The sequence below is a fragment of the Triticum dicoccoides genome, chromosome 3A (assembly GCF_002162155.2).
Source record: "Triticum dicoccoides isolate Atlit2015 ecotype Zavitan chromosome 3A, WEW_v2.0, whole genome shotgun sequence".
Taxonomy (NCBI): domain Eukaryota; kingdom Viridiplantae; phylum Streptophyta; class Magnoliopsida; order Poales; family Poaceae; genus Triticum; species Triticum dicoccoides.
Genome location: NC_041384.1, coordinates 31,809,974 through 31,833,886, shown reverse-complemented (window position 1 = coordinate 31,833,886; position 23,913 = coordinate 31,809,974). Strand labels below are relative to the sequence as shown.

The 23,913-nt window shown below is 45.2% G+C and overlaps 2 protein-coding genes across 2 annotated transcripts in view; one reads left to right on the top strand and one right to left on the bottom strand.

The window, feature by feature from the left end:
• LOC119271822 (proline-rich receptor-like protein kinase PERK9) overlaps window positions 1–2,798 on the top strand; it is a 14,135-nt gene extending 11,337 nt beyond the window's left edge. Inside the window, exons 3-5 of the mRNA XM_037553493.1 lie at window positions 1,659–1,733; window positions 1,834–2,298; window positions 2,376–2,798. Of these exons, the coding sequence (XP_037409390.1) occupies window positions 1,659–1,733; window positions 1,834–1,881 (123 nt within the window). The 3' untranslated portion in view covers window positions 1,882–2,298; window positions 2,376–2,798. The remainder of the gene's footprint in view (window positions 1–1,658; window positions 1,734–1,833; window positions 2,299–2,375) is intronic.
• A 13,898-nt stretch (window positions 2,799–16,696) lies between these two features.
• On the bottom strand, window positions 16,697–18,281 carry LOC119266852 (AP2/ERF and B3 domain-containing protein Os01g0141000-like). The gene has a single exon (XM_037548127.1). The coding sequence runs from the start codon at window positions 18,069–18,071 to the stop codon at window positions 17,001–17,003; it is 1,071 nt and encodes a 356-aa protein (XP_037404024.1). The 5' UTR covers window positions 18,072–18,281; the 3' UTR covers window positions 16,697–17,000.
• Between the last annotated feature and the right edge of the window lie 5,632 nt (window positions 18,282–23,913).

Below are 23,913 nucleotides of genomic sequence, written 5' to 3'. Positions count from 1 at the left end.
AGATCTCCCTCCCTCCACCTTATATACCGACGAGGTTAGGGTTACATATCTGGACTCGGGATGGGTCCTCGGGTGGCTTTACATCTTGGACCTCTTCGTCCTGGCTCCACTTTCCCGGGTCGGTGGAAGCTGGATTGTCTATGTATTTGGGGAAGGATTATACTAGGCAAGCCGACGTATGATGCGGCACCCCACCGCTTGGTGCCGTGAACATTGTCCATGAAGGGGGTACATCTCCGCCATGGGTCAGTTAGGTATTTTGGGGCTTAAGTTCTTCCAATCCCCGGGCAGCATGGCTAGCCCGTTTCTTCTCATCCCGCTTGGCACCAACCCGGCCGGGCTCAAGGGAGGTTGGTTGCTTGAAGCTAGAGGCCTCGCCGTAGGGCTTTTCGAAGGGGTGGAGGCATTCGGAGCCGTCGGCCTTGAACCCAAGGGCACCAAAGCAGAAGATCTGCCCTTCGGAGAAGAGGACCGGGTGGATCAGATCCTCGGCCGTGTCGGGGATGAGGCGGATGGGGCCGAGGAAGAGTCTCCGGCTTGGTGCGAAGCCGGCTCGTGCGGATGGGGCCATTTCAATCTGCGGGGTCGTTCTCCGTGTGTTGCCCCTACCCGGTGCACCAACATCTTGGACCTCTCCGTCCTGGCTCCACTTTCCTGTGTCGGTGGAAGCTGGGTTGTCTCCGTATCTGGGGAAGGATTGTACTAGGCAAGCTTTACCCCTGCATGGTGCAATTCAGAAAATTTAAACTAGGAAAGTTCTCTGTTCCACATCTTTTTGGTATCTTCAAATTATATGTAAGAACTAGCGTTTATGAAGCCACAGCATACAACATTTGGCAAACATGTGTAGTGGGTACTGTACCATGCAAATTTGTGTGGGCTGCTCATGCCACAGCGCATTGCAGGTTTTCAATAGTACGTAAATATGTCTAAACAAAATTGCTATTTTCTTTCTTATGCACTTGATGTGTCCATGTGTGTTGGTAATGTTCATTTCCTACCAGTTTCCATTTCTCTCTACTGCTAATATAATACCCTTAAAGTTATGCATTCAATTTACCTGCACTATATCTTCATCAGACGTTGTTTTGAAATGGATGGGACAGAGCGAGAAACTAGTTGCTAATCTTTCCCAAATGGACCGCGAAATGCTCCTTCAGTTATCTTCTCTGATGAAATTGATTCTTTATGTGGTACACATGGAAAAAGCAATAGAAGTGAACTATGGCGACTAGAACATCATGTACGGATGTAGGTGTATTTTTGCAGCCTATAATGTTGTGAACTGTTTCTGAATGTGTGTTCTGCTGCAGAACATGGCAACTAGACATGCTTAGTTTGAATTTTGTACTTAGGATGGTAAATGATTCCAATAGTTGAGAAATGGAGAAGTGATAGCCAGACATATTCGGTGTACAGATTATGGAGCCTAGCTTTTTCTACTTTACCACTACTGTTGCATGTTAAGAGGAAAAAAACATATTTCCATTTGATTTTGTCAAGCCGTTGTCCCATGGATTCCTCAGCACAGTGTTGGCTAATACTGGATTGGCTATTAGTTATAACACTGGATATCTGGTACCAAAAACAAGCAGTATAGATTCCTCACCAAAACAGTTTAGGCTAATAATTTTGCTTGTTTTCCTGTAACTGTCCAGGGTGTTGGCCATAGTGATGATAAAGTTCTTGTCTTTGTTCTTGCTGCTACGAGTATGCCATATGCTCTGGATCAGGTTTCTGAAGACTTGTCAAATACACAGTGCCATTTATGTTTATAAACATTCTTTCGATGTGTCTTGAACAGTGGCAATTGACATATACTCATTATTTCAGGCTGTGCGGCGACAGTTTGACAAGCGTATCCTACATTCCTTTACCTGACTCTGAGAGCAAGGCAGCATATGTTTAAGGTACTCAAGGAACATATGTGCAACACTACTTGAAAGAAGTTCTGTTCAGAAAGGTTGTCACAATCTTCGCAATCCACTCAGGTCCATCTTTGGGGATACAGCACACAGCTCATCGGAAAGTGATTTTGAGGTCTTGGGCCATGGGACAGATGGATTTTCTGGTTCCGGCATTGCTCTCTGTAACAGCACAAGTAGTTTCCGCACAATCCTGAGTTGTGTCTGTACAATGTGACATGTTTCTAGTTCTTGCTATTTGTTAACAGGTGAAAGATATCTTGTTTGAGCCCGTGCGTAAGACATGGGATGTAATGTTCTTTTAGACTGATGGTGGCACTGTCCAGACTACGATCCAGGAGCTTGCATCCAAAGGCACCTGATCGCTTCACAGGTAAGATACTATAGATTATATTTCCTCCAAAAGGTCTCTGTGGAATTGAATCGCTATGGTGTATTGCTGGGTTGCAGATTCTTTCACCCCTGATCCCAGTGACTGATGTCAAGAAAGTCCTCGCTGGCAGAGGCCGACCGTTGGCAAGACGGACCTGGAAGTACACGAGAAGCTCAAGAAACAGTTCAGTGAAGAGGGTTGATTTGCTGCCAGTACTCTCTGGAGTCTCAATCCAACAAGTGTATTAAAGAGTAAGGATTCTTAAGGTGGGGAGTCCTTGTGCTGTAGCTTCATAGTAATTGTTTTCAGTCTCTCTGGCATCTAAAATTACTTTTTACTCTTTTCGACGGCGTGTGCCACATGAGTTTTGTGCCGGGCTACCTGCAACGATACCTGAATCATGTAAGCGCCACTTGACAGCTGAATTATACTTTGTCCTGTGGATTCAGTGGTACCTCCTGTAAACTTTTATGAATTGGTACCTTGTGGGGCTCAGCCTCAGGCGCGGACGCTAGTTACTAATTGGATCTACGTTTAGTTGGTACGAGACTTGCAACAGTTGCAGCATCATTACTACATGTCGTACGCTCCCTGACGGGCTGCTGGAGCTTTCATTGGTCTGCTCATAAAAGCACACAACTTAATTTTCTAGAAGGTCTTAATTGTCGTAAATTTCAACAGCTAATAAGATCAATGCTGGAGTACACATATATGCTAGCCCCACGGAGGTATATTCTTCTACCATTTCTTTCGATTATGAAGAAGATGAACGCATCCACGCAACCAAGAGTCCTCTAACGCGTGCTTGACGACGAGTGGAGTCGTGCCCTCACAGCTCTCGCCTAGCACATGTTTTCGCCGACTCTTCTTCCTTTAGGTGCGCATTTCGGAAGAACCAAAGCACTAGCAAATGGGCCAACGTATCCAATTGTGTTTGTATAAACAATAACTACAAAGCACAAAACACAAAAGAGGTTCATGCATGCATGTAAACGGGGTATGTCCTTCTCATCTAATAATCTAACTCCACTTGGCGATTCCAACTTGGAGCACCTTTCCATAGCTTTGGTAGGTTTCAAAACCTGCCAAGTGGACGGTCTCTCGTGGTGGGAAAAGAAAACCACGGCTAGCTAGTAGCTAATACCTCCTTGTTTTTCTCTCAGATGCCGCCGCTTTGATAACATGCCAAGATATTCCAGACACAAGTGGCATCAAACAAATTGAGGTACGTATCCGAGTTAATTAATCAATAAGATGCTGAGAACTCCAAGCGCGGAGAAGATGTACTATGTGATGATATTAATTTCCTTCATTATGAATAACCATCAATATCACAATTATTTTGTGCATTTTACCCCCCAAAAATGCAACTTCATACATTCTATTTTACATATTAAGTACACATATCTCCCCGCAAAAAGAAAAACAGGAAAGAAAAATTGTAGGTTCATCCATATCATTCTACAACACCTAGAAAAAAAAGTGTTGGTATTCTGCAAAAGTTTGAGTGTGAATTTGAAGCTTGTCCCTGCCTTTAGAAGCAGATTATGAGTTTATCTTGAGATGCACTTGTATCTTTTTATCAAAGATGTAGCATTTTTCTATATGTTAACCTTTTTACACAGAGAAAAGATGAGTGTGTAACACTTGTAGATTTAGCACTTGCTGGGCAATGATCGATGCAGCACTTGCAGATTGCCTGTTCATCTGTTGGCAGGCTGGGGCTACAAATTAGGTGCTTCTTGCCATGAATTGTTTTACTGGTGATATTTAGCACTTGCTGGGCCATGGTAATTTTTTTTATACTAGCAATATTGGGATGTCATAAAATAACTAATGAGATATACTGGAGATGATAACTAAGCATAATAGATTCTTTTAAGAGGTGTGTGGGAGAACATACTCATGGGAGTATATAAAAGGTGTCCATTTTATATTACGAGAATAGTTTCCATAACAACCATTTCATCTTTTACCCAACTAAGATATTTTTCTAAACAATGCTAGTCAAAGCTAAGCTTTCATTCCACCGCAAAAAGAAAAAAGAAGTTTTGATTGCACGTTTTTCAGGAAGCCATCTGTTTGCCAAAGCTGAGTGAGTATTAGTGTTGCTAAAATAATAAGACGCCCATGAAATGTGCATGTGCGCAATGCGAAGCAGCTAGGACGTTGCCACAAGTTAACTCCAAACTCCCCAGACCTGGAAAATTTTCCTGTCAAAGTCTACTCTCGACATACGCTCCGAGTGGATTCCATGAACTTGACCAAACCAACACTGCGTCCGCAGCTAGCATGCGTTCTTGCATACATGCATGGACCAAAACCAAGGACGATCACCAGCTGCAGAATATATGCAAGTTGCAGCAGGGGATATCATCAAGGTGATATTAAAATGAAAAAGGGTGTGCATTTTACAATTCTTATCTGTCCATGGCTCCATGCATGCATCTGTGACGCCATCCACAGAATTTGCCTGCTGCCTAGTTCCATATGGACGAGAGGTTCTTTGAATCTGCATATGCTCAACATATGATCACCAGAAACCTACTATAGTATTCTAGGTGCAAGTGGCAATAAGTTCCATTCTTTGAACCATATACATCGATCGATCATAAAGGTGATCGAATAGCTAGGCCAGCTAAGGGACAAGTTGGTTGTCCTTTGATATGAACAGGTTGCAAGTTGCAAGAGGTGGAATTGAGGGTGGCTGGTTGGAGATGGAAACTTGAGCCAGCAACTTGTTGGGTCTGATACTGTGTGCTGCTGGTCCGAAACCATGGAAAAGGTTTTCCCTTGGAAACCCACAAGTGGCTCTCCATTCTAACAAAAATTGGACCCTACAAATCGTTTTGTGGTGATCATGCTTTCCCCCTTGGCTTGAATGGGTCTAGCTAGAGACATAAATCCATGCATGAATCCACACCTAGTCCGATTCAAATTTCTTCCACTGTCACATTCTAGCCTAGGATATGCTCCGAATAGTGGTTAGACCGTGTTCGGCGATTAACCAGAGAAACCGGTCGTAGATGGGGTGCCGGATTTCTAGTCAATATGTATATGTCTTTGTCACAAAAATGAGGTGTCGTTCATTAAGTACGGGCTTTTAAGTAGACACATTGTAAAATTACCTCATCAGCAACTATGTGCACTTGCACATTTCATTTTTAAAAACAAGAATCATGTTTGTTGTGTATTAGAATGTGAGCTACTTGCTCTCACAGAAAGAATGGCTACTTGCAATGTGCAAAAGACAGACATGTTCGTGATCTACGCAAAAATAGTATATTGTTGGACAAAATATACCAACTATTTGTAGAAGTGTGTACATGTTTTTTTTTGTAAAATCATGAACCTGTTTACATCTCGTTGGCAAATCTTGGTAGTGGACATACTTTTGTACAATGTGCACTGTAAAATTATTTTGAATTATGCGGATGCCCACTTTCTTTTAGGAACGTTCAGGCATAAGCACCCATGGTCGCTATAGTATTCCCATCATTTGTGCTTTATGTATGGATAATACGAATTTATCATCAGTAGCAACACTTGCCTTAAAAAGGGAACTACTAAGTTTCAAGCTACATCATGTATAACTAATGATCTGATAAGAAAAATAAAATATAACATATAAGAATCAAATGTTGAAGCATATATGCGTGTGTAGCCCGTCAGAAACAAAAAAAGTTGGTCCATATTTATCTAAAACTGGTTTTCAACGTAATTGTATACCTTGCAATAAATATGTATTTTCTAAAAAAAAGCCTTAAAATTGTGCCAATGATATAAAAAAAACATCAAGGACCTAGGGTGAAACCTAAGAGGAAAGAAAGCCAGTCGATCAACATTAACAATGCAAAATAAATATAACATACATATACCTTGCAATGCTCCTTCCTTCCAAAATATAGCGAGTGTATTTATTTTTTCCAAAAATAAAACTTCACAAAGTTTGACGAAGATTTTAGTTAAAAGTATCAACATTAACAATGCAAAATAAATATAACATACAATATGTTTCTCGACGTATCTAATGATATTAATTTTGTATTATATATGTGCATAGTTTCTATAAAAAACTTGGTCAAACATTTTATGAAACTTGACTTTTGAAAAATAAAATCTATACACACTATATTTTGTCAGTCTAGACAAACACACACTTTCCTCTTTGATTTTTTCGACCACACTTGATGCTAGCGAGGGTCAATTATTGAAGACTCTTGGCAAATACAATAATCAAATTTGACCACACTTGTTATTGAAAAATTTAATAAAGTGCAAAACACTACAAGTAGATACCAACTAGTTGCAGAACAACATGCAAAATAGACATGAAAAAGGAGAAGAGGTGAAGCTAATTTCGGCCTCGAGTGCGTTGTATGGGAATCGGTGCACGGACACGGGCATGGTGGTACTAAGGGAATCTCCAGCCGGCTCCCCAGGAAGGCCCCCAAGAGCACTTTTTCGTCGCTGGCGGCAAAAAAAAGACCCAGTCACGCCCCCACGACCTCAATTATCGCCGGATTTGGGCAAAAATACGGCCGGCGAGCCCACCCCAAACCCAGGATCCCGGGGGGCAGCTGGGGGAGGAGAGAGACCGCTTTGCATGCCTTGGGCCCGCCGTCAGCCTCCCACTCCCTCTCTCCTCACTTTTCCTCCGGGGCCCATCCACATGCTTCTCTCTTCTCTTCTCCTTCTCTCCATCCACGGGCGCAGCAGGGTGGGCAGCCACGGCGGGGTGCGGGGCGCGAGGTGTGGGGTGCAGGCCAGGGGCGAGGCCACGACGGACGGTGCGGGGAGGCGGCGGACGCCCTCGACCTCCTCGTCGTCTTCTCCGGCGACGATGGCGCCGCACACCGCCCCGGCCTCCAGGAGCCACGCCGTCTTGTGCACGTGGATGTACTCCAGCGTGGCGAGGCCGACGTCGGCGCCCTCCCTGGCGAGGTCCACGACCTGCCCCGCCGCGAGCCCACCCGCGCCCACGGCGCCCGCGAGCTCCGCCACGCTCCGCACGCCCACGGCGCCCGCGAGCTCCGCCACGCTCCGCGTATTGCTCTTGCTGCTGCCACCCTATCTGCATCCCCGCAGCTGCGGTGCCGGTGCCATCCTCGGCGCGCACGCTGCTACATAGCAGCAGCGACCTCCGCAGCAGTATCAGCAACGAAGTGACTGGCACCTCTTCCTCCCCCTCCTCCTCCTGTGTCGCCAGTGGACACGCACCCAACGCCGTTGATGGGGCGCGAGCGTGACGCCCGTGGTGAGGACGAACGGCGGCAGCGCGAACGGGCCGTGGTTGCGGAAGAAGCCGAAGTGGTGGGGCGAGGAGGCCGGGCGCGCGGGACACGACGCGGCGCTAGCGGCGGCACACCGCCGCGACCGGCAGCCGCCCGAAGACCTCCAGCAGCATGCCGTGGGGCAGCGCGGACGTGATTGGCATCCACGGCCTCATCACCTCCCGCTCCTCCGCCAGCATCTACCCCGTCTTCGAGTACATGGAGCACGACGTCGCCGGACTCGCTTCCTCCCCTGACCTCTCCAAATGGAGGGACTGCGCCGCGAGCAGGGCCTGTATGCACCGGAGCATGCCCACGGCATCGCCTGTGACCTGCTCGACGAAATGCCGCTGCCTACTTGAGCCTCAACACTGCTCCTGGGGGGCACAACGAGTGGAAAGATTTGCGCCCCCAGGCAAAAAATTTCGCCGGCAGCCCCCCAAGGGGCGAAAGAAATGCCTCCTGGGGATGCCAACGAGTGGAGATGCTCTAAGAGTTTGCTGCTGGCATGGTTCTGTCGGTTTTTTTTCTAATATTACGTGGTTCATTCCTAGTTGGTTATGTTATGTAAATTTCGGCTTCATCAACTTAAATGAAATATGGTTGTGTGCGTTAGAATTACACGAAAGCTGGGTGTTCCAGCCCCCTTTTCAGAAAAGGGTTAGGAATCTTCTTTATGTATGGTTTGGCGGGAATGGATGACCACTTTGTTGCTTTCCTGCTCATTTGCGGGTGCAGAGGAACGAGGCAGTGTTCTAATCTAATTTTTGTTCCCAGCACATAGTAGCAGTATTGAAAGTATCATGTAAAATATGCACACACATTGCATTGCTAAAGAGACGCATGACATGATTGGCAAGACTTGACGATGCACATACGCACGCGGCCGGTGGAACCATTGACCGGTGACCATTGACGGCGAAGAAAGCTTTTGACGCCTGACTGCACGTGAAGCATTCATGGCCTTGTCCTACGACCGTGCACGGGTTTTCATTGGCCAGCACACAAGAGACGACAAGGTAGGCAACAGGAGAGAGGGAGGAGGTCTGAGAACTCTCTCTCTCCCTTCGCGCACACAGGCGCATATACACACGCTTGTCATGGACACAGGAGTAGTGCATGTACTCCCTCCGGTCCTTTTTACTCTGCATATTAGAATTCTCTAAAATCAAACTTCACAAAGTTTGACCGTATTTATATGAAAAAATATCAACATCTGCTATGCTAAAGTTATACAATATGAGACTTTAAGTCATAACACATCTATTGATATTGATTTCAGATTGTGAATGTTAATACTTTTTTTTATAAAATTGGTCAAACTTTACGAGCCTTGACTTCAGTCAAATCTTATATGCAAACTAAAAAGGATCGGAGGGAGTACATTCTGAGCATGCATTGCCTTGCCGCATTGGTGAACATGCACAGTTAGTACATGCACATTCTGAGCATGCATTGGTGAGGTAGCCAGTGCCCAAACGATGCATGCATGAGAGTGTGAATCGCTCCACTCCAAGTACGTTGTCGTATTCCCTGGTACTGCTCCAAAAGATTAAATGGCCTAGCATTTGCCTAGAGAGAGGCGGGATATATTTCAATACTCCCCCTCACGTCTAGACATATTTAGTTTTTAGACATGGAATCGATATAGGCCGTAGAATCTTTTTCTTTAACTACTGCATCGACAGGATTTTGGACTTGCGACATTTTGGCTTGGATACCATATCGACTTCATGCTTCAACCAACTCAACCCAAAATCCCAAACTAATGAAGAAAGACGGAATATATCTCAATAGGGCAGACAATCAGATCGCTGCCCCGACAGATGAGAAGAAGTAGAAAGAAAAACCTGGCTCAGTCCATTTAAGAGATGCTCTAATAGCAACAAAAGTCCACAAACTTGGCAGGTCCGAACACTATTCATCCACAAAATCACGAAAAGGGGAATCACCATCAACAAACATGATAGAGTGCGGTAAAAAACTCATCGACCAACCACAATGTGCCGTTTAGCCGCCGCACGGGGTCCATTGGCCGAGTTGGCTTGTCACTAATAGCCTCGTGCACTTTTTGCTGATACAACCCTCATTCTGAGCATGGGTTGTCTAGCTTCATTGGTGAACATATAGAGGGAGTGCATGAGGCTAACTCCAACGCACAACCCCAAACGAACGTCTGTTGTCCGGATTTTGTCCATTTGGAGATGGCAATGGGGTGACATCCACCCATTTTCCTGGATGCGGCGGCCGTGCGCCCAACGCGTGGCCTCATCTTTGCCGCATCTCATCCGGTGGCTGGAGGCCCATATGCATTCTTTAAGCTAAAATCAAACATAGCAAATAGTTCATAATCAAATAGTTTCACATCCAAAATAGTCTTACAACCCAATCGAAATAAAAACAATATCAAACAGTTTCACAACCCAATCAAAATCATTTTTCATGAAAAGAAATTGAACTAATAGATCTATTGGTTGCCAATGTGAGTCCACATGTACTCAACCAAGTCATCCCGGAGCTGCATATGAGTATGCCAATCACGTATTTCATGATAGAATGAGGTGAATTGTTCAAACGTTGCCGTTTCTCGGTGCCCTGGCATAATATTTTCACCCTGAAAATCAAACCCTTGGTCGTAGCACGCTTATCCTTCACGATCATGTTGTGCATGATCACACAAGCAATCATCACCTGCCAAAGCTTCTCCGTGCTCCATGTTAGTGCGGGGTGTCGAACGATACTGCATTGAGATTGAAGCACACCAAAAGCACGCTCTACATCATTCCTAGCACTCTCTTGCATTTGGTAAATCTCTGTCTCTTCTCTCCTTGCGGACTGGGTATTGTCTTCACAAGAGTTGACTACTAAGGATAGATACCATCAGCTAGATAGTACCCCTTGCTGCAATGGTGGCCATTGATCTCCAAGTTGACTTCTGGGAAGTGGCCTTCTGCAAGCCTGGCAAACACCGGAGAAGCTAAAGCAGTGGTCGTGGTTTGGACTGTCGGGCAAGACAGCGAGGAGGCGGTCGGCAATGGGCGGTGGTGGCGGCTATGGCGGGCGGGGGAGGAGGGCAGGCCTCATAGGGGTGAGAAAATGAGCGTCTGTGTCCTTGACAGGCGGGTCAGAGGAGGACAAGGGCGTGCGTCCCGCCCGTCCACAACATTGACACAAACGGGGCCTAAGTTTGGGCCATAAATGGGTCGGAAGTGAATCGAAAACAAATATTTTTCCGTTTGCTCCCGCGTGTTGGGTCGTGTTTTTTGTCTGTTTACCCTTAAACCGACACGGCCGGGCCATTGGGGTTAGTGCGTGGGAGTTGGCCCAAATAGTACTATGAGCGTGCATTAGTGAGGCAAGAGAGGATGACATGAGAGTGTGAATCGGCGCAAGTACGTTGTCGTATTGGCCTAGTACTGCTCGAACCTGGAGTTGGCCTATATTGACCAAGCCTAGATAGATGAGAATAAATATACTACTATGTCTCAGTGTACTACCAAAAGCAGCATGCCATGGCCTGTGACCGTACGCACAGAAGACGCCACCACCTACATAGTAGGAGTAGTAGATAGGTACAACAGTACTGCTAGTAGATTGATGCGGTGACTGTGACCGCGGTACATCCTCTTGAATTTTTCTGTCCGCCGCTATAGTTACAGTGAGTGCGAGCCCTTGTCGTGTACGCCCGTCTGGTACATATTAGAAAAGGACAAGCCTGACCCACACCAATTGCTACGTGTACACCGCCCATTACTCCAGCAGTCAGTCCTGCGAGACACGTACGTAATAGCTGCTGAGATTCTTTTTTCTCTTATATTATATATATGCTCAATTGAGTAGCAGTAAACTACAGCGAACAAAAGAAAAGCGAAATGGTAAATGGTACCCCCACCTATCCCAATTAATTAACACAACGTCTATGCCATGTGAGCAAGACATTGTATAGAGTCGCGTCAATTAATGTGGATATATAGGAAACAGTAGTAAAAACACATCGACGCAGTTGGTTCAATTACATATGTGTTTATGCACAGTTTGTTTGAATGTGTTTTATCTGAAATAATATTTTTTTTCTCTTTGAACCATAGACGGGTCCCAGAGCTTCTATCAATCACAAAATGGTAATCGTGTGAAGCTTTCAACAAGACTCGAAAGAGAGGAAAACACAAACATGTCCCTATTTTTTTTAGGAAGGACCCTAAATCGAGTTCAAAATCAGGTCCAAATTGCATCCTCTGCTCATATACACCCTTGGCATCACCGACACCACTTGAGATGGCAAGATCGCCGCCGTGCTATATAGCCAGTTGGAGCCAAAAAGGGTTTGGTGGACTCCAAGCCTAAACAGCCCTGCCTCCTATAAAGGCTCCATGTCGGGAGAAAGAAGATGAGTTGGCGCCGATAAGCTGTGGACATCGATGCTCCAATAGGCCACCCTTTGGCCAGAAGATACACCAGAGATGCATTGAAGACCGACTTTCGATCGCCACTAGCCGAAGATCACAACAAGTGTTGTAGTTCCTCTGCAATCGCCCATGTAGGCGAGCTACTTCCCAGTCGCCAGGATCTCGAGCTCCACCTCCCAGCTTCTCCAACTCCATCACGACGGCCACCAAATCAATGGAAGAAGGGAAGGCCTTGACCTAGCGAGCTTACTTAGGGAAACACTGGTTTTGCTTCCTTCGGTTGCACACTGTAGGAAGGCCGCTGATAGTCACCGTGGACAGCTCAAATACGGCAATGGCATGCTCCGACTCCAACATGACAATATATGCCCTAAATGCAAGACTCTGGCTAGACGTGATATGTACACATCTTAGCCATGCTCCTTTCCCTTCTCTTCTCCGGCAAGCAGAGCACATAGGGAAGTGGGTCGACCACTGTACATAAGTGACTCTTAACGGGGAACCCTATAGGAGAAGATATAAGGAGAGAAAAGAACACTTAGCCTATGATCTAAGCGGGGCCTAAACTATGGCACCTACAAAGTGAAACATTCTTTACCAACAAATTGAAATGATCTCAATTACGAAAATCGCGTGTGCAACGTCTATGCAATAATTTAAATCCCGGTTATCACGGTGAGGTCCAACCTTTTATGCTAACTATAGTGGAAGCTAGTATGAATCCCTATTAATATTTAGATGCAATAAAAATGATGTAGACCACATGAGTTGGAGAATTCTCCCATCTTTGTGAAACAGAACATGTACCGCTTTGTTAGAACATCGCTAACTAACAAGATAACTGCAGATATAAGAGACCATAACAAAAACAATAATTGTTTCACCACAAACATCCTTAATTAAGAAATATATGGATGTTGAAGCCGAAAAAATGAGGACGTTTCATCAGTTTTCTCATAATCTAGGCCTATATAATAGATGTAAATGTGCCTTTTCATGAAGTTACATAATTATATGGATGTTGAAGCAGAAAACATGAGGTATTTTCACAAGTTTTCTCATAGTCTAAGCCTATATAATAGATGTAAATGTGTCTTTTCACGAAGTTAAATATTTATATGGATGTTGAAGCAGAAAATATGAGGTCTTTTCATGGGTTTTCTCATGTCTTAATCTATATGGGTGTTGGAAGTGAAAGCATGCCAAGATATTTCACCAGTTGAAGCTGGGATGTTTCATTGTACTCCCTTCGTCCGCGAATAAATGTACTTCTAACTTTTGTCCTATGTCAAAATTTTAAAACTTTGACCAACTTTATAGGGAAAAGTACTAGCATTTATGACACTAAATTAATATCACTAGATCTATTTTGAAATGTATTTTCATAATATACCAATTTGATGTCATATATGTTATTACTCTTTTGTATATAGTTGGTCAAAATTTCAAAACCTTGACTTAAGACAAAAGCTAGACATACACTTATTCGCGGACAGAGGGAGTACATATATGCCTTTTTATTTTGTGTCATTTGTAGCCTGTGTGTGTCATAGATCGAGGGTCCAAGTGGTGTCTAGCTTTTCTAAAACTGTGGTCCTATTATTGATGCTGCATCGCGGGTCCTGCATACAACATCCCAGCAATATCTCTGTGTAGACTTAAGCTTAACTGAATGTAATGTTGAGTGGGTACAATGAACCCACCTAGTAGTTCCTGCTCATGCAAGTTGGCTGCTGTTATTGCATATCAATCCGCAAGTTGCCTAGCTAAATAGCGAATTATAGTGGGTGTACAATATTACTATGAATTGGTCCCCGTCCTTTCCTTCAAAAAAAAGGTAGCCGATAACGCCCACACGTGTGAACGTTAAGGAGTCTGGTCACACGTTTTGTGTGGTGTCTAAGAGAACCAGCCCACACGCCTACGTGTTGGCAAAACAAGTAATGCCCACACGCCTCTTTTTTGCCTCGCGGTCCCTCCACACGCCTACGTGTGGGCAAAATAGATAACGCCCACACATCCGTACGTCAGGCCTCCTACCTCATGGTCGCGCGTGCCCCGCGTGACAGTCACCACGCGTCCCCGCAGTTGTCATGGTCCGGACCCTCTTCCATGTTCATTTAACTGCAATTGCCATGTTGCTGAACTACAGTTGCCATGTCGGACAACTATAGTTGCCATGTTGCTGAACTACAGTTGCCATGTCGGACAACTATAGTTGCCATGGTTGCTCAACTGCAGTTGCCATCTCAGGTCAACTGCCAGATGCCATTTTTAGACAACTGCAGCTGTTGCCATGTGTGGCGTGGTCTACTATAGTTGCCATGATTTGAAAACTTTAGAAGTTGCCACCTACTAACACTAGGCAGTTGCCATGTAGCACTACAAAAAGATATGACAAAATAACATGGTCGGGTAAAGAGAGAGTTGCCATCTGCTTACAAGCACACTAGGGGCAGTTGCCATGTACCCTGCAAAACACATGGCAACTGACAACTTTGTGTGTGGGAGAGGAGACGGGCGTGTGGGCGCGGTGGTATCTTTAGGAGTTGTCATCTACTAAACACTAGGCAGTTGCCATGTAGCACTGCAAAAAGACATGGCAAAATAACATGGTCGGGTAAAGAGAGAGTTGCCATCTGCTTACAAGCATACTAGGGCAATTGCCATGTACCCAGCAATACACATGGCAATTGATAGCTTTGGGTGTGGGAGAGGAGACGGGTGTGTGGGCGAACTGATAAACACCCACACACCAGCCCCTCTGCGTGCGTTGAAAACTAACGTGTGGGCGAACTGCTAAACGCCCACACACCAACACCTCCGCGTGGGGAAACAGACGTGTGGGTGATCGGATGAATGCCCACACACCAGCTCAATCCTACGTGGCATAAAAAAATCTGGCAAAACATGCCAAGATTCGTGCAAACTCAAACCGACGTTGATCCATGCGTGTCGGCGAGATGCAAACGCCCACACGTGTGGGCGTTAGTATTTCCGAAAAAATATATACCACTTGTGGATTGGTATTTTTTTTTGATAGTCAGCAATCATGACATGTCCATTTAGCAATGGGTACGATCTCTACCATATTGTCTCCAATATAACTCAGACTGTTTGTTGAGATATTTATGATTCCTGGATGTTAACATATCTTCAGATCACATAATTGACACATATATTGGAATAAAGCAGAGATGTGGCATCTATTTGAAACAACATAATGGAGCCTATCTAAGTACATATACAAAGAAAAATACTTGTGTGCTCGAAAACATGATTGACCATGTGCAACCATAAAAGACAGCACAGAAATATGACCAACTGGGCATGCTCAATACAGAAAATCAACTGGCTGCAAGCCTGCAACTACAACAAACCTTGTTGCTTTTCTCCAATGTACGATTATGGTTTGTTCATTTTTTGTATGTGAACATATTTATAACATGAGTACATCCATAACTTCAGTACATTATTCTAAATTTACAGTGTGTGTAATGTGCATGCATCTATTAAAATAAGAAAATGACATTTAATCAGCACGGTGTGTTACTTATGCAAAAGATGCTAAATTTTCATCAGAGATAGAAGCTTTCATATATTGATGTGAAATACCTTGATCAGAAATTTAAGTGAGGCTCTTATGAAATAAGTACATACGTATAACTGACCTAGCTAGGTTACTACTTACTACCCTTTGTTCTAGTATCTATTAGATAGTGTTATTTGCATGAAAATCATTTGTAGAAAAAGTTACTTCACATATCATGTTTTAAAGCATATACATACCTTTCCCGCAAAAAAAATCATACACATACCTCTTCGATACCAGGTATGTATTACTTCTTACAAAACATGAGAAAGCGATGGAGAAATTTAGCTATGTGAGCGAACTAATCAAGTCAACTATAACACAATCGAAGACCAAGAAGCAAGTAAAATCAAATATATTACTTCTTACTTGTATGCATGCAAACATAGATGGTATTCAATCTTTTCCGCTTCGTATAAATCTATCATGGCTCAGTTTTAGGTAGTCATCAATATACTTCTCCGCAGTCGTATATATGCTGTTTACACTAACAAATCTGGTCAATAACAATATGGTCAGATTGTTACATAACTCAAAGCTCAGAAACAAAATAGGGATTCATATAAACCTAAGTGTCCCTTAGTAGTATATTCATGGTTTGGTAAAGCTTCTGATCATTTTAAAGAGGTGCAGTAGATTGATGTAATATTATAATTTAAGCTAGCAAGATCTTAAACAATAGGGTCGTGAACATTATACAGGCAAAAGTTGAAAACTAACATGAAGATAAACATTACTTGATTGATAGGTACATATAAATTAATGCACTCCTTTTTGGTATATGAAATACTAATGTAAGAATGATGAAGTTGAAGCATCTAGTGTGAGCGAGATGTTCAATCATATCTAACGGAGACCCACTGAAGCAAGATATAGCAACATATGCCAAAAATGAATGCAAATGAAGATAAAACTGACAAATTTAGCCATGTGAATGTAACACAATCCATGACAGCAAACAATTCAATTATTTGTCATGTGTAAGCTCTCAATGCCCATAATTTTCCATGCATGTATGGAAAATACTGATTTAGCAATGGTTTCTTATTGCTTGCTTATGTGGTTGCGAGGGATATCAATTGGAGTAGTGAACAAATCTTGATTGAAACATACAGGAAACACATCTCTTAATTAGATGGCAGAATGAATCTATTGATGTGTCAAGATGATAGTACATATATAGATATATATATGCAACAACATCGTAGGATTATTATGATCTCTCTAGCTAGAATTCCTAGTGGTGTACACACTACACACACATAATTACATACAACTCATTTTGCAATCGGACTTAAGAACGAGTTCTATGCAAAATTCAGGAACAAAATTATTCTAATCCACAGACAGATCAACATATATCATGCATGTAACAACCAGAATAAAGACGGAGGAGAACCGGAGAGGAATATAGAGCTGTATGTGCAGATGCTATAAGACGAAGGCACCTAGGGCAGGAGAGTGCTGGCTGTGTGCCACGCATTGCCTCTTGAACAACTCCTGCTCCGCCTGCGCCACTCGCCCCCTCTTCTCTCCGGCGATGTCGACGCCAAACAGCCTCACGACACGGACTTGTTCTCCATTAGCTGCCTCTGCCACAGGCGGCGACGCCGTTGCGGCGCCGCCGTCAGCGGGGCAGCTCGCCATCGTCTTGTTCTTCTTGCAGTCGATGAAGAACTGCTTCTCCTGCCCGTAGGCCGAGCACGAGAACACGATGGAGTCGCCGGCACCGAGGCCCTTCTCACGGACGAAGCGGCTCCAACCCTTGGTGAGGACGTAGCTCTGGCTGCTGTTCCAGTACGAGTACCGGAACCTCCACACTTTCCCCTCGCCGTCCTCGAAGTTGAGCAGCACCCCCTTACCGGTTGTCGTTGTCGTCTCCGGCGTGCGCTTCAGGGGGAAGTGCTTCTCGGCGTGCTGCTTCGGCACCACGAGGCGGTTGAGTTTGCCGACGTCACTCGGGGTCACGGCCTTCTCGAAGAGGGGCTCCCGCGCCCACGACGGCGTCGGCTGGGCGCGCGCCCCCATGCCGCGGCCGCGACGAAGGCCCTGGCGCAGCTCGTCCGCGTAGGTGTGCTTCCGGAGCATGTCGACGATCTCGGCCTTGGAGTGCGCCGCCAGGAAGGCGAGCTCCGCCTCTGCGGCCGCGCAGGGGAAGTTGGTGGTGGCCTCGCGGCCCCGGTACCGGAGCGCGGCCACGTCATAGGCGCGCGCCGCCGAGTCCTCGTCCGGGAACGTGCCGAGCCAGACGCGCGCGTGGCGCTCGTAGATCTGGGCGCCCCACCGCCCGTTGGGCTGCGGCACAACCCCCTTGAACCGCGACGACGCCGACTGCGCCGATGCCGACCGCGAGGTCACGGACTCGTCGGCGATGGCGACAGGCAGGCTCGGCGCAGTCGGCAGCCGTCCGCCGACGCCCGACTCCGTCGTGGCCGTGGACACGGCCCCGGAAGAGTACTGGGAGGAGTGTTCCCCCGTGGAGCTCAGGATCTCCACCCCCATGGCTGGTTGCTTTTCTGTGGTTTCTTGGCCTGGTGTTCTCTGGAGTGTGTGTGTCTGTGTGCTTGTGTGGGCTTTGCTGCTAGCTAAGCTAAGCCAGGTACATATGCAAATAATGATGTGCTGTTTTTCTTGTGTTGTGGATGTTTACAGGTTAAGATCGATGAGATGCTGTTCTAGCTAGGGTTGGAGACAATATGATGAGGTGGTTGATGTGGGGTGTGTACACATGTGTTGGCGGTGTATATATAGATAATGTGGTGTTTCTATTTTGGATGGATGCATTTACAAGTGTACACGTATTTTGTGGAAGTGGAGTGATATGCTGGCGGCATATTTAGTTTGTGGTGCTTAATTTGAAGTGATGGTGGAGATTTTTCATGCTTGCACCCTCCAAAAGGTCCATATTACATGTGGTTTTCTAGCGTGTTGTAAGTGGGAGCTAGATATTATTTTATTTTAGCAACTTGGATGTTGATGTATTGGTTTACGATTCAACGTACTTGATGCATGTAGTACAACATGATGCCTGTCCATAACACACAGGAATGAGTAAATTGGTTTGGAGATATGCATGAAAAGAATATACTTTTGGTACATATATATAATGAGTTGGTTTGTTTAAATTCTCATATGTGATGAAAAGTTAATACACTAGCTCTGTTGCAATAATAACGTGTCGTCGAACTTCTGTATATGTTGACCACGAATCCCTGAAAAATAATTTGGATCTTTTAGACATAAATCGTACCATAGATTTCCTATAATAATAGTTCTTAGCAAGCCAAAAGAAAATATTTGCCAATCTAAATAGTTGTACAATCATTTTGTAGTTATTTGTGTGCAAATTCATACAAATATTATTGGCCATTCACTCATTCAAGAATATGAAAAACATATATATCGTATATTTTAGTAAACACTGAGTAGTTTTCTCCGTTTTTGCTTCCTTCTTTTTAGTCATGCACTTTGTTCGTTCTTGCTAGGACCTTCCTTTGATCTTCCTAGTCTAGAATCAACATGCTTTCACACCTTCATACCATTAAAGAATAAAAAACTATCGACTTTCCTTGAATCAAACCGTTTTCAATACATGCTCTCGGCGAGCTAATTTAGTTCTTGCAATATCGTTACTATTATAACATTCTCTATTTTTGAAAATAATAAATAGATAGATAAATTATTACTTTCTTGAGTTTACCATACAATTTTATTTTAGGTCATGTGTTAGATTATCTACTCTATTAAAGTTTGGAAAAAAGGGTACTAGGACTTGCGCGCCAAAAAAGACGGGCATAATAAGGAACTAAAATTACATTCCCTTACAATTCAACACTTCAACTTAAAAAAAAATCTTTCCAGATAAAAAAGGGAATTATAATTAAATATAATATATGTATAATATTTCATCAATGTGAGTTAGTTTCGTTGCATGTAAATTTATTTTTTCATGGTTTAGATATGATCTATAATTCAATTTTCTAGTTGACTGATTCAATCCTTGTTGATTTGCATTTGCCCATGTTAGACACAATCCCTGCGGATGGTTAGGGATTATACACCAGTACAGTAGGATTTGAGCCTAATTCAGTTCTCAACAATATTTATGGTTGCATAGAGTCTGAATCTTGAATGGAGTTCTAATCATAAATTAAATCAGTCACTGATAGACAAAGGGTTTTGGGGTTATGGGCTTCGACACCTCTAGGGGTCGGCCTCTGTAACATATATATAACAAGGGGGTACCTCATCGGGTACAAATACAACATGTACTAAGATTACAATACGTACAAGTCTATGAGTCTAACACCCTCCCTCAATCTTAACCATGGTCTGAAGAATTCAGAAGATTAAGATTGCGACGACAACCCTCAAACTGAGGTAATGGCAATGGCTTCGTGAAGATGTCGGCAAGCTGGTCCTTTGATGGAATGAACTTGATCTGAAGCAACTTCTGTGAAACTCGTTCTCTGACAAAGTGATAGTCAACTTCAATGTGTTTCGTTCAAGCATGAAATACCGGATTTGAAGAAAGGTACGTAGCACCGATGTTGTCACACCAAAGAACAGGTGGATGGCGCTGAGGGACTCTCAACTCTCGAAGCAAGGCCTGAACCCAGATAAGTTCAGCAGTGGCATTGGCAACTGCTTTGTATTCAGCTTCAGTACTACTACGAGACACTGTAGCTTGTTTACGAGCACTCCAAGCGATCAAGTTAGGACCATAGAACACTGCATATCCCCCCGTGGATCGCCTGTCATCAGGGCTACCAGCCCAATCTGCATCAGAGAACGCGGAAAGACTACCGGAAGGGGCAGGCCGAAGGTGCAGACCCAAAACAGCAGTCAACCGAACATAGCGCAGAATACGTTTCACAGCAGTCCAGTGAGTGTCCCGAGGAGCATGAAGAAACTAGCAGACGCTGTTCACCGCATAAGAGATATCAGGACGAGTAATCGTCAAATACTGTAAGCCACCAACAATGCTGCGATACGTTGTAGCCTCATCTGAAGGAAGAAGAGTACCATCAAGTGCAGAGAGTCTATCAGAAGCTGTCATGGGAGTGGAAGCAGGCTTACACTGAAGCATACCAGCACGACGAAGCAAATCCAGAGAGTACTTATGCTGAGTAAGAGTCAGACCGGCATCCGAATGAGAAACCTCTAAGCCAAGAAAATAATGGAGCCGACCAAGATCTGTAATGGCAAAATCAGCACTCAAAGCAGAAACAAGCCGATCGGCAGCAAGAACCGACGAACTGATCAAGATGATGTCATCAACATACACCAACGGGTACATAGTGACCGTAGGGCGCTGTAGCATGAACAAGGAAGTATCAGCTGTCGATGGAACAAAACCATGTGCACGGAGAGCAGAAGCAAGACGTGCATGCCAAGCACGTGGCGCCTGTTTGAGACCATAGAGAGCCTTGACCAAACGACACAAATGCTGTGGACGAGTAGGATCAACAAACCCAGGTGGCTGACGCATATAGACCTCTTCATCAAGAACACCATGCAAAAAGGCATTCTGAACATCGAGCTGTCGAAGAGACCACCCACGAGTAACTGCAAGAGACAAGAGCATGCGAATAGTCGTCGGCTTGATCACAGGACTGAAGGTATCATCATAATCAAGACCTTGACGTTGTTTGAACCCACGAGCAACAAGCCGAGCCTTATACCGTTCAATAAAGCCATCAGCATGTCGCTTAACTTTGAATACCCATTTAGAATCAATTATATTGACACCACTGTGCGGAGGAACAAGACGCCACGTACCATTTTTGAGCAATGCTTGATACTCTTGTTCCATTGCAGATCGCCAGTGAGGAATACCCAGAGCTGCTTGATAATGATGGGGTTCAGCAGAAGGATCAGTTGCAGAGTGAGCTATACAGGCCGCGAGCCAGGCAACCGTGCCATCGGTGCGTTCAAGCGGTTTGAATATACCACTCTTGCTGCGAGTGTGTGGTCGCGGAGCAACCTGAGCAGTTGGCGCGATGGAGATTTCAGGAACCGTCGATGAAGTAGCCTGCGTCTCCTGAGAAGAAGGTATTACAGGAGATGGTGCCCGCGACACTGACGAACCGCCAGGAGGCGAGGCAGTAGGTGTGGGCGTCCCCAAACAGGAGGAGCCAGGCGCGTCCGTAGGCGCGGGCGATGCAGGCGAAGCCGACCCGGTGGCAGGCGAGGCGAAAACCGGCGACGAAGGGAGCTCCAGCCGAGCCAGGGCCGGGCGCGGAGCGGGTGTGATGAAACCCGACCCTGCATGACCCATGCAGGGGAAGCAGGCGCAGGATCAACGCAATCCGGGGAGCGCGGCTCCACTGCGACCGAAGCCGGATCCGGGTGGCTGGCGGGCGCGGGTGTAGGAGACCCTGCATGCGCCATGCAAGAGGGCACAGTGGCCGGATCGACGTGATCCGATGAAGAAGCTGTCGGAGCAGGGGATGAATCCTCAAGGAGAACAAGCCGAGCACCTCTACCAGTTCCTGCACCATGGTTAGACAACAAAAGAGGCGAGTGTGCAGCATCTACAAATTGATCAGGCAATAAAGGAGATGAATGCACAGGTTCAGTTGGTGTGATCACAGGAGTTGGAAGATTAGAGAAAGGAAAAACATGCTCATCAAAAACAACATCACACGAAATATATACACGATTTGTTGGAATGTGAAGGCATTTATAACCTTTGTGCAACGGACTATACCCAAGAAAGACACATTTTTTTAGAGCGAAACTCAAGCTTTCGATTATTGTAAGGACGGAGATGCGGCCAACACGCACAACTGAAAACTTTGAGAAATGTGTAGTCAGGAGTCTCATGAAGCAAGAGTTCTAGTGGAGTTTTCATGCCAAGAAGTCGCGACGGAAGTCTGTTGATGAGAAAACAGGCAGTAGTGAAAGCATCACTCCAAAAACGAAAAGGAACAGAGGCATGAGCTAATAAGGTTAAGCCGGTCTCAACAAGATGACGATGCTTACGTTCAGCTGAACCATTCTGCTGATGTGTATGAGGACAAGACACACGATGCGAGATCCCAAGTTTCTCAAAGAAGGAATTCAAATTGTGGTACTCACCCCCCAATCTGATTGTACATGAAGAATTTTGTGTTGTAGGAGACGCTCAACGTGTGTTTGGAACTTAAGAAAAACATCGAACACATCAGACTTATGTTTAAGAAGATAAATCCAGGTAAAGCGACTATAAGCATCAATAAAACTAACATAGTACTCATGACCACTAACATACATCTGAGCAGGACCCCAAACATCTGAAAACACAATCTCAAGAGGAGTTTTCACTACATGACTAGAAACAGAAAAATGTAGCTGATGACTTTTTCCCTGCTGACAAGCATCACAAACTGAGACATCTTTATTACTAGAAACTGACGGTAACTCATGGCGGTGAAGAATATGTCGAACAATGGGTGTAGCTGGATGACCAAGATGAGAGTGCCATTGTGCGGGAGATACTCGAACAGCACTGAAAACTTGAGGGACAACTGGGGAGACAGATCGCGGCACATCAAGAGCATATAGTCCATGACGAAGGCGCCCTCTAAGAAGTACGTCCTGTGTGGCCCGGTCCTTGATAAAAAGATGAAACGGGTGAAACTCACAAAACACATTATTGTCATAAGTAAGTTTAGGTACGGAGAGTAAGTTTCGTGCAACAGTAGGAACTCGAAGAACATTTTTAAGACGCAACTGTCGAGATGTATGTGTGAGGAGAGATGCCTGACCAATATGAGAGATGTGCATACCTGCCCCATTTGCTGTGTGAACCTTGTCAGGACCATGGTAGGCCTCCCGAATAGCAAGCTTGTCCAATTCATTCGTCACGTGCTCTGTGGCGCCAGTGTCCATGTACCAAGTGGGATCAACATTATACGATTGAGTCTTTCCTTGATGCTGCGTCATGTTGACTTGTCGCTCATTGCCCTTGCCGTTGTTGCCAAGACCGAGAAACTCAGGCTGAAAACGGCGGTGACAGCGAGATGCAACATGGCGAGGAATTCCACATAGCTGACAAGGGGCAACAGCTCCACAAGCAGCACAGCAAGCACATGGGCGCCCGTTCTCGACGACAATAGTAGGACGCGATTGGGAGGAAGCAGCCGTAGGAGCACCACCCTTGCCTCCCGTAGGAGGAGTTGAAACAGGCGAAGGAGCAGCAGGGCGAGCACCAGAACGCCCCTTCCCACCACGAACAGCAGCGTTAGCCGAGGGGGGCTCATCTGGATGACGACTGGCAAGGCGTTGTTCTGTTGAGAGGAGGCGCTGGAAGAGTTCTTGCGGCTTGATGGGAACCTTGCGTTCCTGGATCACCTCCACA

Bases quoted from the DNA above. Each gene is read 5' to 3' on its own strand.
- LOC119266852 (XM_037548127.1), bottom strand. From the start codon at position 18,071: ATGGGGGTGGAGATCCTGAGCTCCACGGGGGAACACTCCTCCCAGTAC.